Genomic DNA, 15,000 nt, shown 5'->3' on the forward strand with positions numbered 1-15,000 from the left:
TTGAAGGGTGAATGATCGGGAAATTAATACATCCAGAAGATTGACATTACAGACTTTTCCTCGTGATTTTGAGTCTCTATAGCAAACGTTAATTGCATCAACTGGCTGGTTCCGTCTTCTTGGAAAAAAAACTTAGTGCTAGGACTTTGTATCAGAAGTGTGCAGGGCAGCTGGAACCTGCTCATTCTCCGAGAAATTGCATTGCTGGTACCAAGTGATGCCATAGGGTAGCTTTCAAACGATAGTGGTAGAGATCATAGCTGTAAGTAAAGAGTTAGGCTTCAAATGAGAAAGAATGAAGCATTTCCGAGGACTCTGTCATATATTTCAGTATCTCCTTTTTTTTACAAGACTCTGTGGATGTTTCAATCAGTCGTTACAGATGAAGTGTTTTTCTTGACAGCATATACAATTACAATGATACCAAGAATAAGTAAAATACCGCCAATCAATGGCAAGGCAACCACCAAACCACAGGACAATCGCAGGCTTCCAAACAGCTGCAAAGAGAAAAGAATAACAAAGAGAGAATTTTGTTTAAATTAAATCACAGGCTTTGTAATCCCCGCCAGTTAAAACCTAACGTTTGGTATCACTGCTTTATGTGTTATTGCATACTTTCTTACCCGGCCCTCGCCTGAAGCTTATCAAGCCTCACATGAGTGCTGCAATATTTTTTGAGATTAAAGGTCACAGACAAAAACCGTTGAGTTGGTGGGTTTCTTCGACTTAGGTCAAATCCCTGGATACAATTCGCTGAAGACTTTGTAGTTCAAACTGAAGAATACGAAATTTCTTAAAAGCTTAACCACAGGGGTCATCAGAATTGCATTATGCTTTGACTTCCACCATCATCACTCTTTATCCCACATCATCATCATCATCATCATCATTGCCTTCTTTGTCGTCAACATCATCGTCTTTGACGTCATCGCTGTCGTCATTGTCGTCGTTATCATCGTCATCATCATCATCATCATCATCAACATCATCATCATAACCATGATTTTGTACCTATACAAACGCGACAGCAGTTTTTTATTTGGCTTGGTTATCCTAAAAATCCTTAGTTTTTTGAAAGTTCAGTTACAGCTAATCCGTATTTCTGGTCGTGTTTTTTGCAGTGCTAGTTTCGTAATCAGGGGGTCTTGTTCTAGTTTGAGCTTCATAAATTTTAATCTCACGTGCTTTTAGTCAGTTTTTAGAATAATCGTTCTTGACTTGTATATGAAAATTCTGACCATAGGAAAAAACTCTCTTTACTTCCCAATCTCCCCCCACCCCCTTCCCCCCCCCCCCCTACCCCCCACCAGTTCATGGCATGGCATGGTCCAGGACTGAGTTCTTAATTATTATTCATGGCATGGCATGGTCCAGGATTGAGTTCTTAATTTTGTATTAGAATGTGAGAATTTTAGAAGAATTTGTCTTCCGCCGAAGACTGTGAATTTGCTACGACGAAATCGGCGGAATAATATCTCCATGCCCAGAATTAATTTTACGCCGTCTACCTGAGAGTTGTATTCTTCGGCTGTTTCTTCATCAATGCTTGCAGAGGTTTCTGACCACCAGATGGGAATAAATTTGTTCACAAAGCTCACATTGGAATGGCCATGGTATTCTTTAAATAAAGATTTGGAGGTAATTACTCCATTCAGCTGAATGCGAAGTTTGAGTTGCATGGCTGTTCCCGATACTGGCTCAATATTCAACTGCAAAAGATAAAAACAAACGCACTATATTTAAATGGCCTTTCGCACAAAAATCAGATGGCTCTTCTAAGTGATAGGCTCCGTTTCCCCTACCGATAAACAACAGAAACAGATGAATGGGTTAGAGCTAAACTGAAAAAGATGAGTCACCGGGCATAATGGGAACAAACAAGTTACGTGACAAGCACAGTTTACCCAACACAAAATAGGGAATCCATGTATGCCATGAAGGCGTTCACATGTTTTTCCATGAAATCTTGGTTTTTGTTTCTACGTTATTTACTTGAGTCCCATAGCATTTTTAAAACTTAAATTATTCTACTATATCGGAAAGGCTATGCACTTTTCATTTGTAAAATTTCAGACTTAAACTAATTTCAGTTTCTTCTTCCTAAAAATGTACGTGAAGGGCCTAAGTCTTAATTTTACATTTCTCAGCTGTGATCTAGTGGATAGACGCCGTCCTTACAAGAAGAATAACCAAGTTTCATACCAGTCCCAAGGTTGTTTTATCTTAATTTCTCTTTCTAGCAACACGTCTTGGGACTTGAGCAAACGTATATGTCATGTTTATTCTCAATATGATATGGTCAAAACCAAAGGATGTTGTATTATTATTGTGATTCCAGTCTCGAAAAGATTTTGGAGGACGAGGAGTCCGGGAATTGAACCCACGGGACTCGAAGGTGAAAGGCGACGGCTCCCCACCAATACGTTAGCACTGTTCAATAAAGATTAAGACTGTTGGTTCTTTGCACCTGGAGTTAGTCTTCCACGCCGTCGTTTGTAGGGTAATTGCATATCAGCCCATCCCTGTTTACGCCCGCTTACTCTAAGGCAACATTCCCTTCCCACAGTGTGACCTGCGAGACGACCTTACCATTCACGCTCCAGTCATTATCTAGCTAATGATGGCCAATGCCATCTAGCTAATGTTGTTCTGCCTGTGACGTCAACTTTTTGCCTCCGCAGAGGCCAAAGAGGCCCAGAGGCCAAAACCCGAGGAAGCAACCTAAAAGCCCCGGTGTAAAAAGGGAATTTGTAATTTAATCCGTAAATTAGTAGATATTGTATAGAGGAATTGAAAGCAATCTCGATTTTCTCAACGGGGCACGCAAGGTGGTATCGGTAGCGTTCATTGATTTCGCGGGGTCTTCTGGGTAACTTGAGTCACGAGGCAGAAAGTCACAAGGAGCATGGATAACGAAGATTCAGCATAGCGATTGAAGGTGAGTAATTTTCGAATATTTGCAGCGATTTCTTTTACTTTGAAAATCAAAGATTACAGTATCTGATAGAATATCATAATGCCTCAGAAATCAGAAATCGATTTTTCAGGCACAACTCATAAACAGGGGCGACGATTTGTCAGACACAAATGAAAGCAGAAACATGTACCACAGACTCGGCCACAAACTGCTAGACACAATATCAGAGAGTAAAATCGTAGACTCAGTATCAACATTTTCAAACCGGCAATCCTCGATCATTTTTAAAACAGTTTATTCACAGATAATATTAGTCAGCTATCCTAATATAATAAGCAAGTTTTGATCCTATTTTATGTTATTTCAAGGTAGTGTGGAAAGAACCACAAAAAATGACGACAAATTCAGTGACAACGAAGGATGACGACAAAATGTTGCATTCTAGTCATTGAATGCTCATGTTCCTGTTTTACTATTATATTTGAAGGCACTTTCCAAAATTATGTTAATTGCTTTTCAATAGATAGCGTATCAAATAAACGTTGATTGAAATTAAAAATAAATGCTGTTTGTTGTTGTCCATCCTTTCCTTGCATCCTTCACTTTCACTGATTTACCTACCTACTAATTACGTGTAGAATAACATGAAAACATCGCAATGTGCAGCACATACCGGTATTAATTGGAAAACACCTCAACTGCCATCTGTATTATCTTAGGCGGGGGCAGCCGAATGTAGTGAAAACTATTACTAGTTTAATTTAGTAGGTAAAACTTGATCGCCTAAACTTCGGGAAAGGAATTTTGCTGTGAGGTAAGCAGGCGTTTATGGCTATTATGGTTAGGTGGTCAAATACGACGCCCCTTCAAATGAAAAACTGAACAGATTTAAACCTTGACAACGCCTGTCTCAACGATTTCTTTGATTTAAAGCTTTGAGAGACGCTAAAAATTCCCAAAACAGTTTATAAAGAGTAAAAATGTGTTTCCCGGAGTCTGTCTCTTTTGCAGCATTTTCAGTGAAGCGGGTACACCTACTCGTGCTGAACAGTAGAACAAAATATTGAAATCTAGATTGAGGACTGAGACAACGTTAACATGGGGACTACCACAAGGTCGACGGGACAAATACATCATATGGTTTAAGGGCACGCAACACGCGCAAAACAAAACTGTCAATATTAATCGGGATAATGTGGATTGATTGCGTCGGTTCTCTACGGTTTTCCCTCTTATCTAGGAAACACTATTCATTCTATACGAAGACACTAATAAATATGTAACAAAATACTTACATAGGATCCATACTTTCTTGGACGAGGTTTTTGCAGTTTCAATTCGTTGTACAAACTCGGGTCGCCATGAAGGAACCCAGGAAGACTTATGTACAAAGGACCTCCTAACAATCGTGTGACGTCGAATATCCCTCGTTTGAATACTGTGACATTATTAACATTAACAGCATCGGGTCGTAACACGTATCTGTGCATGGGAATGCTGTGCACTTCAACAACTCTTTTGTAAGTTACTGGAACAGCAAAACGAAACTGAGGCAAAAAGATCGGATAGCTTTCAGCCAGTCCACGGTAGTCAGTAGTGCATGGCTTTAAACCTTTTTGTCCAGGGAACTGACTGTAGTATCCATGAACTTTCAGTTGCTCTTCGGTTGCGTTAGGATAGAGAGATTGATTAACCTTGTTTTCACCACCTATGGCTAAGGGAAGAAAGCTGCAGTGAAAGACTATTTTAGTAACCTCTTATTGACCGAACAGGGTGGCTGTACTGGCCGTACTGGCCGCTGTCGTCAACGACAACGCCACAAAACAAGAATATCATTGGTTAAAAGAGAACAAATAAAGGTGCTGCACGTGCGGCACGCATTTTTTGTGGTACTCCGCACAACGACGACGTGAAATCACAAAATGTGAGGTTTTCGCGACAACGTGAGCGTAGAAGTGCAAATCTTTCATTCTATATTTTTACTCTGAAACCGCTCATACCAATTTATTTTCGTGATACTTCACCCACATTGACCCAGCACAGTCACCATCCAGTCTATTTTTAGAATAGCCATTCCGTGATAGTCAGTTGTTACGTCCCGAAAAAAAAAACATGGGAGAAGAAGTCACGCGTGACATGGCTTCTTCTGATTGGTTAAAATTGCATGGCAGCCTTTTGTTTGTTTGGCGCGCAAAGTGTATCTAAAAATAAAGCCATTTGTGATCGTGCTGGGGCAAGAATGTTGAAATACGTGGAAGACGGCTTTAACTTCATTCTACATTCTCGATGGCTGAGGAAATGTTAAATGGATGTTCAACAAAGCATAAACGTTTTGATGGCCCGGGCAAAGGCTTAAACTGATTCGTTTCTCAACTCTTTTCAACCGTATCGAAATATGTTCAATGAAGGTTGGATCGATGTTAATAATAATGATTTTAGTAGCGTTAAACGAGCTTTGATTAATCCGTTGGACATTTCTCTCGCAATCAAGAATGTTGAATGATCAGAAGTTAAAGCTGTTTCCCACCCCGTTTCAACATCCGGGAACTCGCGTCCCCACTAATCGGTCTTTCAAAGAAGTATCCATAGTAACAACCATCGCCCTTAAAGTACAAATGTAGCAGATCTGACAAATCTATCAATCAGTGGACGTGTTTGATGAAACGCCAGATGATTTTCTAGAAGAATGGGAAGCGGTAATCGGGGTCACCTCGCAGCTCTTACAAGGTCTCACCTAATTGGAGACCACCCTTGAGGCTTAACAAAAGAACAAATAACAGAAACAATGGACCCTAGGCCTAAAACAAACGGGCTGCAACTCTATCCTCTAGGGTCCATTGTTTCTGTTATTTGTTCTTTTGTTAAACCTCAAGGGTGGTCTCCAATCAGGTGAGACCTTGTAGGAGCTGCGAGGCTACCGGGTAATCGAGGATACATCACCTAAGAAGAAAGCAATGGATTCAGGAAAGAAGAGAAAATCAAACTTAAATACAAAGCTGCCGAAAGTAAAAGGCTCATCGATGATTTTGGAAAGCAAATCCTTTTGTGACATGTTTTTGACAAGGGCTATAACAATCGTAAAGAAGGCAAATCGCCTTTCAGAAGTTGTAGATTTGCTCGCGCATGCGCGAAAACCATGGATCCTGAGACTAAATCCCAGGCCTGTGATGAAGGGATGTCTTCAAACTGTTTTCCATCCCAGCGTCCCGTTCTACATATTTCGTCATCATTTTACAACGTTACACAAAATCGAACGCATGCTAAACCAAATTGGGAAGCCGTTTAATCGGGTCTTAAATTTACGATCGCCTTGATCGTAAGAAACAATTGAATACTCGAAGTGTACTAGCCTGATTCTCAGACGGTCCAGGTCGCTCGTGTCACGCACCCTACTCCCATCCCCGTCTGATATACTTGGTAGGAAAGCTTTTTCCTGACGTCATATAGATTGTCTAATTTCCACCAATAACAGGGAATGTTGCACTTTCACAAACCTGAGGGATGTGCCTCTGTGAAAACAACATGTCGGAAGCTGCCGGAAATATTCATGTAGATGTTGACTGTGCCTTATTTTGGAGAAAGCTTTCCGCGCATTCGGGATCTCTAAGCTTTTCCCTCAAAAGAAAAGCGCGATAAAAGCTTTTACCTCCAGGAAAGATGTCCTGGTAAACTTGCCAACGAGGTTTGGCAAGTCGCTCATATTCCACATTGCTTCAGTGGTTCACGCTAAACTTTCCAAATTCAACAACACTTTTGCTGCAAAGCCAGTAATTATTATTTCTCCATTAGTGAGCTTAATAGAAGACCAGAAAAATTCCCTACGGGCGTTAGGAATTAAAACTGGCTCCGTTGGCGAGGACAATCTTGCGATCGAGCATGAAAATAACATAACAGTGAAAGAACTATTCTCTTCTGGCTCGGTAAATGTGAGAATTTCCCAGAAGTCTTACCTGTAAATGTTCACAAAGACTAACGTTGCCTCCAGACTAAAAAAATGTTGAACTTTTCGTTTTCGAAAAGATCAAGAACAAAAAGATTACCTGTACTTGTTGCAATGAGTACACGTGACATTCACGTCAAGAACATTTTTTATATACCATTGTTATTTCTGTATTTCTATTAAGCTTCTCATTATTGTGTAGTTTTAACTGTGTTAGATTTAAGGTCCACATCAGCCTATGGCTGCCATTCTGCATTGACATTTTAATAAAGTATGTATCCTCTATTCTGTTTCACCTATAAAGGCGATGAAGCACACACACGTACATGTATTATTTAATTAGATGTGATCAAGATTCCAAAATCCTATAACAATTAAAAAAAGCCTGAGACACATGAACATACCAGTGGCTAAGACAGTAATCTTCGTCTACTCGTATACAACGATTCCTATCAAATTCAGTTTTCTTGTGAACTTCGGAGGACCGCATATTCCTCCTCCTTCCATTTTCCAGTTGGTATTCCGGCGATGTGAAAGTAACGCTAAACTCGCAAGATCGTCCTTGCCAGCGGAGCCAGTTTTGATTCCTAACGCTTGTAGATAATTTTTCTAGTCTCTTATTAAGCTCACTAATAGAAAAAATAACAATAACTACTGGCTTCGCAACAAAAGTATTATTGAATTTGGAGAGTTCAGCGTGAACTGGAGCAATCTGGAATATGAGCAACTTGCCAAGCCCCGTTGGCAAGTTTACCAAGACATCTTTCCTGGAGGTAAAATCTTTTATCGCATTTTTCTTTTGAGGGAAAAGCTTAGAGACCCCGAATACACCGCAAGCTTTCTCCAAAGCACAGTCAACGTCTACAACAATATTTCCGGCAGCTTCCGACATGTTGTTTTCACAGAGGCACATCCTCAGGTTTGTGAAAGTATAACATTCCCTGTTATTGGTGGAAACTAGACAATCTATATGACGTCAGGAACAAGCTTTCCTACCAAGGATATCAGACGGGGAAGGGAGTAGAGTGCGTGATACGAGCGACCTGGACCGTCTGAGAATCAGGCTAGAAGTGTACCTGCATAAGCAAATCGGTCTCCTTCTGAAGATTCACACGTGTAGAAGGTTGAATTGGTTCCTGTCGCCTTGGCCTGTATTTCGCTGTCATGAGAGGTCAATATACCTGGCACGGGTATTCCCGATTCGAATCGTGGAGGGATCCGTAAGTTAGTCATGACATAACCAAGGGATATATCGCTCTGCTTACGAGTGGCAGTGAGTCCATAGTTTTGGTCATCCAAATATCTCATGACAAATTTGGGAAGTGGATCCGTAACAAATTGTGCAATCATCAGTACAGTATTGAGACTGGTATTGAAACAGGAGGTCGAATCTGGACACAAAAGGCTGTCAATGAAAGGCTTGACAGCATACTGCAGCTGCGGAGTTTTGATGTATATATTAAGATTGATTACAAGACCACATTCTATAGATGTGTTGGGTGTATTTCTATCCGTACATTTTGTGAGAAGGCTTGGATTTGAAAACGGTCCAAACTTCGAAGCATTCATCAAGGCCCCGTAAAGACCTCGCATTTGTGTCACAGAGAAATTACCATGCAGTAATGACGGATAGTTTGCTCTCACCCAAGAACCAAAGGCAGGGTTGGACGAGCCGTATACGAGTTCCAATTCACTGCGCGCCTGTCCCATTTTTATATATATGGAATTTTCGCTTCCTGTTTGGTTACCAGTCAATTGCTTAAACAGGATCTTTAATGCAAGCGGTATCAATGCAATGCTGAAATCCTTCGCTGATCCAAATTCTTTCATCAGCCCTAGGTAGGCTGAGTTTAAGACAGTGACCTAAAGAGAATGGGAAACCGACTATTGTTACAAAGTAGAAAAAAGTAAGAATACAACTTAATACGTGCATGTCTAGACAAACAAAGAGTTGTAAGCATGCAATACAAATTACTGTACATCCAGCGCCTCACTCAGCACAGTTTAACATTTCACAGTGTAATAACCGTTACTAATAAGTCACAATAGCGATATTTCTTGTTTACAAACATTGACGTCACATTTCTTTTGATATTCAAATTTGCCAACCACGGAACAAGAGAAGTCATTGCTTCAACAGCCAATTAGCTTCTGGTTGGCATATTAATAACAATGGGTGACGTCACTAGAAACCTCGCTATAGAGCGAGTTTCAATCTAGTGTCGTAAACTAAAACCAAAGTAATTACCTTTGCCAACCAAAAAGGACGGAGAAAATCCAGAAAACCAATCAAAACTCGAAGTAATTACACGTAGCCGACAGAAAGCGCGGGAAAATGTGCACGACCGAGCCACGATTGGTTTTGGTTTCATATCTGATTGGTTGAAAAAGTGGCGCGAGAACTTTAAACCAATCACTGAGTGAAGTAATGCAAAACCAAAGCAATTCTATAATTTCTTTCGACACTGGTTATGGGCATCCGTTTCATTACATGAAGCGAACATTTCTCGATTCAAGTTCTGACGGTTTGCGGACATTTACTTTGTCTTTTTTTTTTATAATAACGGCAGGGTCGTAGCTAGAATTTTTCCAAAGGAGGGAGGGTCACAATCTCCCCTCTCTCACACACAGGATACTTACCGATTTGTCATGTCGATATCTACGCTGTTTTTAGTGAAAGGGACAATTTTTTGGATGAGCAGTGAGCGCGCGGAGGGAGGGGGGAGGGGAGCGGGAGGGGGAAACAAGCCTACAAAATAGCTGCATAGATGGAGTAATTTCCAGATGACATAAATTATGGTAACTATTATGTTGTTGACTATCACAAGGAGGGAGGCGGAGTCACGGGCACCCCAGAACCCCTCTGGCTACGCCCCTGGAACGTCCAGGCTGAGATTATCCAAAATTTAAAGACCACGCTAATAACAAACCCAAGCTGAGAGTCAGTTTAGAAGAACGTCGTCTTTATTTTGCTCTTTTGTTTTCCATTGTTTTGGTTTTTGTGAGTAGTAGGTAACAGAAATTTAAAACTGTAGTCTAACAGGACAATTAACTCAAATACTTAAGGACGTTTTTTTTGACATTAACAATGTGGTTATCTTCTTGCAAGATAGACTGAAGAACAATAGGCCATATTTCCGAGTTGCTGTTTGCCTCTGGTTCAAAATGAGTCTTGGTGCTCAACCATTCAAATGATAATAAGTTTATTTTTTCCTAAAAATACACCTCTCATTTCCATTCAAGTGGTTGCGCACCAGGACTCGCTTTGAAACTGAGGCAAATAGCAACTCGGAAATGGGCTAATTGTATTCAATTTGTAGTCGAACCTAGTATACCACACAACTTTATCAACATGTTAATGACATTTTCAAGCTCAAGTCGCACAAAAATAAGAACTTTCAAGCTCAGCCCCTAATTCTTACGTTCGTATAAAAAAAGAGTTTGTGCTTTTTCTCATGAACCCCATGAAACAGTGAGATTTCGAAATAAACGATAACGGTCAATTCAGAGCAACTGAGGAAGTGACGATAAAAGCAACAGCTTTTCAAGTGGGAAAAAGCCTTTCGAGAACAAGGGAGAGGTTTGCTGCAATACCCGGCATAGCTTATTCAAGAGCAAATCAAAGCAACCCAAAGCCGATCCGGTTCGCAGTTTGGTACAGGATATTCTGGGACCTGTTGTTGACAAACTGATTAAATGGTATATGAAATAAATCGTATATGAACTGCGGATATGAAATCAAGTAAAGCTATGATCTTCGCAATTATGAACGCAATTTATACAATTGCGTAGAGAAGCCTGAAAAATTCAGGACTTCAACGGGGTTTGAACCCGTGACCTCGCGATTCCGGTGCGACGCTCTCACCAACTGAGTTACGAAGCCACTGACGTTGGGAGCTGGTCATTTGTGGGTCCTCCCAACGTCAGTGGCTTCATAGCTCAGTTGGTTAGAGCGTCGCACCGGAATCGCGAGGTCACGGGTTCAAACCCCGTTGAAGTCCTGAATTTTTCAGGCTTCTCTACGCAATTGTATAAATTGCGTTCATAACTGCGAAGATCATAGCTTCACTTGTTGACAAACTGAGTAACAAACCTGGTCATGCTTAGAGCATTTCGGACATTCCTCTTTTGTCAGTGTCTTGTTGAATGTGATTTGATCAAACGACGTACTGGTCAGCTTTCCATTTTCGAATTTGACTCCCACTTGTTTTGCCTTTGTGGTGTAAACATATGGGCCTGTTTCTTTCAACTGAAATTATTTCAAAGGATTACTAATCAGATACGCAACAGAGGAGACGTATCAGAAGCAGGCAGCCTATAGTTAAATCAACTAAGTCAAATATATTTACGCCCTAAGACAAAGAAGAGTAAGTAAGGCCCGATTCAGACGCCGCACTTTTCATGAGCCGAACATAATACATTGAATTAATTACAATAAGTACATGAAAAGTTCGGCATCTGAATAAATTAAGAACGGCTATTTTAATTTGGAACGGCTCAGCCGTTGTTTTGGCCTGGCGTAGCCGGGAATTTCGGCTTTAGCACGGCTGCGAACCGGCTTTGATTTAGACCTCGAACTTTTCATGTGCCGAACCTTTTTAAGTCACAAACCATGTTTTGCCTTCTACATAAAAACCGCTGGCAAAATATATTGTTTTTTTGGAAATGGATTAGGAACGGCTGTGGATCGGCCAATTAAGTACGACGTCTGAATCAACAGGGGTACTTTTCTTAATTTATGTCGGCTCATGAAAAGTATGGCGTCCGAGTCGGGCCTAAGATATGCAAATATTGATCATATGTGCACAGTTGACCAAAGTTGCCGAAGCTTTCGTCTTCCTTACTGTTCAACTGATGCAGAGGAGTCCAAGGTATTAATGTTTAACAATTATTCGCCGATGGCGAGTTGAATATCAATGAATAAAGACCGAGGCACAGTCGAGGTTTTTATTCACCAGTATGTTCACCGAGCCTGAGGTGAATAATCATTTTATTATAATGACATAGGTGATTACACAACTAATTTCTTCGTCTGTTCCCTCGACAAAACGGCTTGCGGCCATTTTGAAAAAAAAAACTGCTTAGAGTATTTTCCCGTGTAATAATCACCTCAAGTGCAGCCAATCAGCGCAGACAATTTTCAATAATCACCTATGTAATTACACCAGAAGCTCATGACCTTGAAGCTTCTAACTCTGGTTCAGAGCTGGCTTTTTCGAGTTTAAAAACTTGGTTATTTGTATGTAACTTTCCTGCGCGCGTAGCTTCGCTTCGATCTTATTTCTGTCCATATATGGGCATAAAATCCCCAGCTTTGTTCCAAGAAAAAGAGTTTCAAGTTACCCACTTCAAGGTCACGTGCTTCTGATTATACTAATAAACAATAACGGATATAAATTTTATACATTAATAAACCTGACATGTAAACAGTACTTATAATTAATCAAGAAAGAAAATAAGAAGCTAGAGGAAGCGTGGAATGAGCTAGCCATCCGTCTATTGTTGATTTTACCAAAGAAACGTGGAGTTGTTTCTTTCGAAGTGATTCAGAAAAGTTGTTAAGAACTTCAAATCTTTTGGAATAGTGTACCAATCTCGAGCCGCCTTATATATTCAATTAGTGATAAAGCTTCATGAACTCTTTCAGCCGAATAAATTTTTCTTTCTGGACAAATTAATAAGTCCTTATTTCGGCTTTATTCATATCAAGAAGTTAAGAAGAATTGTCGTATTAAACGGAAAATTCTCGCATGTTGTTATGGAATAATCTTTTCTCCACTTTGCACGCACAACAAACCTTCTTAAAATACACGATTTAAGCCGCTGTTACACGTTGAAACTTTTAGCTGAAAATCGTGTGCAAAGGCGCTGCGAAACAAGTTTCAGGAGGCACTGCACCGTGTAACACGGTAGGTTTCGTGAAACTTTTTTGAACTTCCGTTGCGAGACAAGTTTCACGAATAGTAGAACCACTTTCTAATTCTGCAACGGTCGCAGCAATCGCAGAGGTGATAACTGCCAGGAGTTTCACTGCGTAACACCACTTCGTGAAATTGGTCTACGCTACGCTGCGTAAGCCAATCATCAGAAACCGGCTAAGACCATGTAAACAACATTTCGAGACCAGTTTCAACGTTCTCGAACGAGTTTCGACCTTTCTATGTTACATGCAAGGTGCAACGCCTACTGGAACTTTTTTTGGAGCGCCGTTGCACACAAGTTTCAGCTAAAAGTTTCAACGTGTAACAGCGGTTTTAGAAAAGGAGCTATGAGGGCCTAGTTGCCGATTAACTTAATCCAGGATCACCGCAAACTTTGGTTTCATTTTTTCAACCAATGGGTGAAAGTTTCTTTCTTTCATTTGTTTTTTTTTAAGATTGACTTCCTCTAATGTCAAATTTTGCCGAACATCAGCGTTCAACAACATTTGGAATGTCACTCTTATTTTCAAGTTATTTATTTATTCATTGATCTATTGAATAAGAATACCCTGGGTTTTTGACTCCGATAAAGGAATGCATCCCTGTTTGTTATATTCCAGAAGTAAACTTTAGTTGTAATTTCAGTCGGTCCTTCCTAAAGGAATCGAAAAACACAAAATCACCACATCAGGTATATGCTAAACCATACCATACAAATTTGTTCAGATTAACAAATGTAGGGGTACATAAACTCAAGTACAAATTTATTTTAGGGGTGGCGAATGTTAAAATCCGAGACTCGCCGAGACGCCGAGATCCTAGTTAAAAATCCGAGCCCGAGACTCCTTGGCAAAAAGTTTCGAGATTCAAAAAGGGTAAAAACAAACCATGCAAAAACGAGACTTCGAAACTTATCAAAAACGCTTTCGAGATTTCGAGATCCGGCTAAATTTTTCGAGTCCCACGTTTTTCGCGGTACCATTCGCCACCCCTAATTTTAGATATACATGATTTTTAAAGGGACTTTATTTGAAGGGACAGTGTCAAGCCATTTCAATCAAACTTAAAATACGTCTTTGCATCAATCAAGACCATAAAAAAAGATAATGGTGTGGTTTTGTTGCCAATAATCATTGAAGTGCACTGAAGACATTCTTTGTTATTATTCGATGTATTTTTTCCATCCTTTTCATTGGCCGAGATCCCACCACGTGACCTGCAAATAACTGTCTACAAATAAGTGTTTAGCTGCAAATAATATTCTGCTCATGCTTAATTGAAACTACGCTCTTGTGTGAAAATGGCAGTTCGCTTTCCTGAGCGTTGAGAAAAAGATTTAATTGTTGGGAATTGTGTCTCGCAGATCAATTATTTGCCTCAGTTTAAGGCTTCGGCAAATAATAGGCCATTTCCGAGTTCATATCTGCTTTCTCTTCAAAGCGAGTCAAAGTGCGAAGTTTTTGTGATGGTAAGTTTTACTTTACATATGAATGAAAACTAATTTTCATAACAAAAACTTTGCACTTAGACTCGCTTTGAGGAGGAGGCAGACATGAACTCGGAAATGGCCTATTGATCTGCTCGCCACTGACAAATCACGATATTTTGCTCAACCTCGTCCAATAATTGTTAATTATTTTGCATCCATGGATGGAGAAGATGAAGATGGATTGAAACTTGAAAAAAAACTGGCCATTTTTTTTCAATTTTGGAAAGTCGCCAAAAATTAAATAATTTCTTGTCAGTGGGTTGTCAGGTATGTACGACGTGCGAGCTTAAGTACACTAATTTAGATTTTTACCCAGTTTTGACCTAACAACAGCAAATTTAGCACGACAGTGCCCCTTTAGCTAGAAATAAAAGAATGCATAAAAATAAGAATTTTTTTAAAATTTTGTAAGAAGGAGAAATTACATGCAATTACAAATGTTTTGAGTCTCACTAAATTTAAAAAGATTGAGACTGTTCACTTCGAATTCCACAATATCTTTGGATAACGTTTCCATTAGTGTACCTCTCTACTAAAAAAATGATTTTTTTTAAAGATTTCAGTGTATAGTTCAGTAATATGAGTGGTTTGCTAAAAAATTACAACTCTAATAGAGGGTTTTCACATGACGTCACGGCTGCCATGCATGTTGGTGTTCCAAAACAACGAAATGGCGGCCATGATGGTGTACCAAACTAATCCTCCGGGAATTAAACTCTGTCAGTTTATG

At 39.9% G+C, this 15,000-nt stretch overlaps 1 protein-coding gene across 3 annotated transcripts in view; it reads right to left on the bottom strand.

Moving 5' to 3' along the window:
* Positions 1-232: 232 nt before the first annotated feature.
* Positions 233-15,000, bottom strand: part of LOC138026429 (lysosome membrane protein 2-A-like) — a 28,219-nt gene continuing 13,451 nt past the window's right edge. For 2 of the 3 annotated variants that reach the window (XM_068873783.1, XM_068873784.1), the window contains exons 3-8: positions 13,350-13,436; positions 10,954-11,109; positions 7,937-8,723; positions 4,216-4,634; positions 1,512-1,712; positions 233-500 (exon numbers count right to left, since the gene is read on the bottom strand). In XM_068873783.1, coding sequence (XP_068729884.1) covers positions 366-500; positions 1,512-1,712; positions 4,216-4,634; positions 7,937-8,723; positions 10,954-11,109; positions 13,350-13,436 — 1,785 coding nt within the window. In that variant the 3' untranslated portion in view covers positions 233-365. The remainder of the gene's footprint in view (positions 501-1,511; positions 1,713-4,215; positions 4,635-7,936; positions 8,724-10,953; positions 11,110-13,349; positions 13,437-15,000) is intronic. The other variant, XM_068873785.1, reaches the window with a different exon arrangement.

This window comes from Montipora capricornis, chromosome 12, assembly GCF_036669925.1.
Source record: "Montipora capricornis isolate CH-2021 chromosome 12, ASM3666992v2, whole genome shotgun sequence".
NCBI classification, from domain to species: domain Eukaryota; kingdom Metazoa; phylum Cnidaria; class Anthozoa; order Scleractinia; family Acroporidae; genus Montipora; species Montipora capricornis.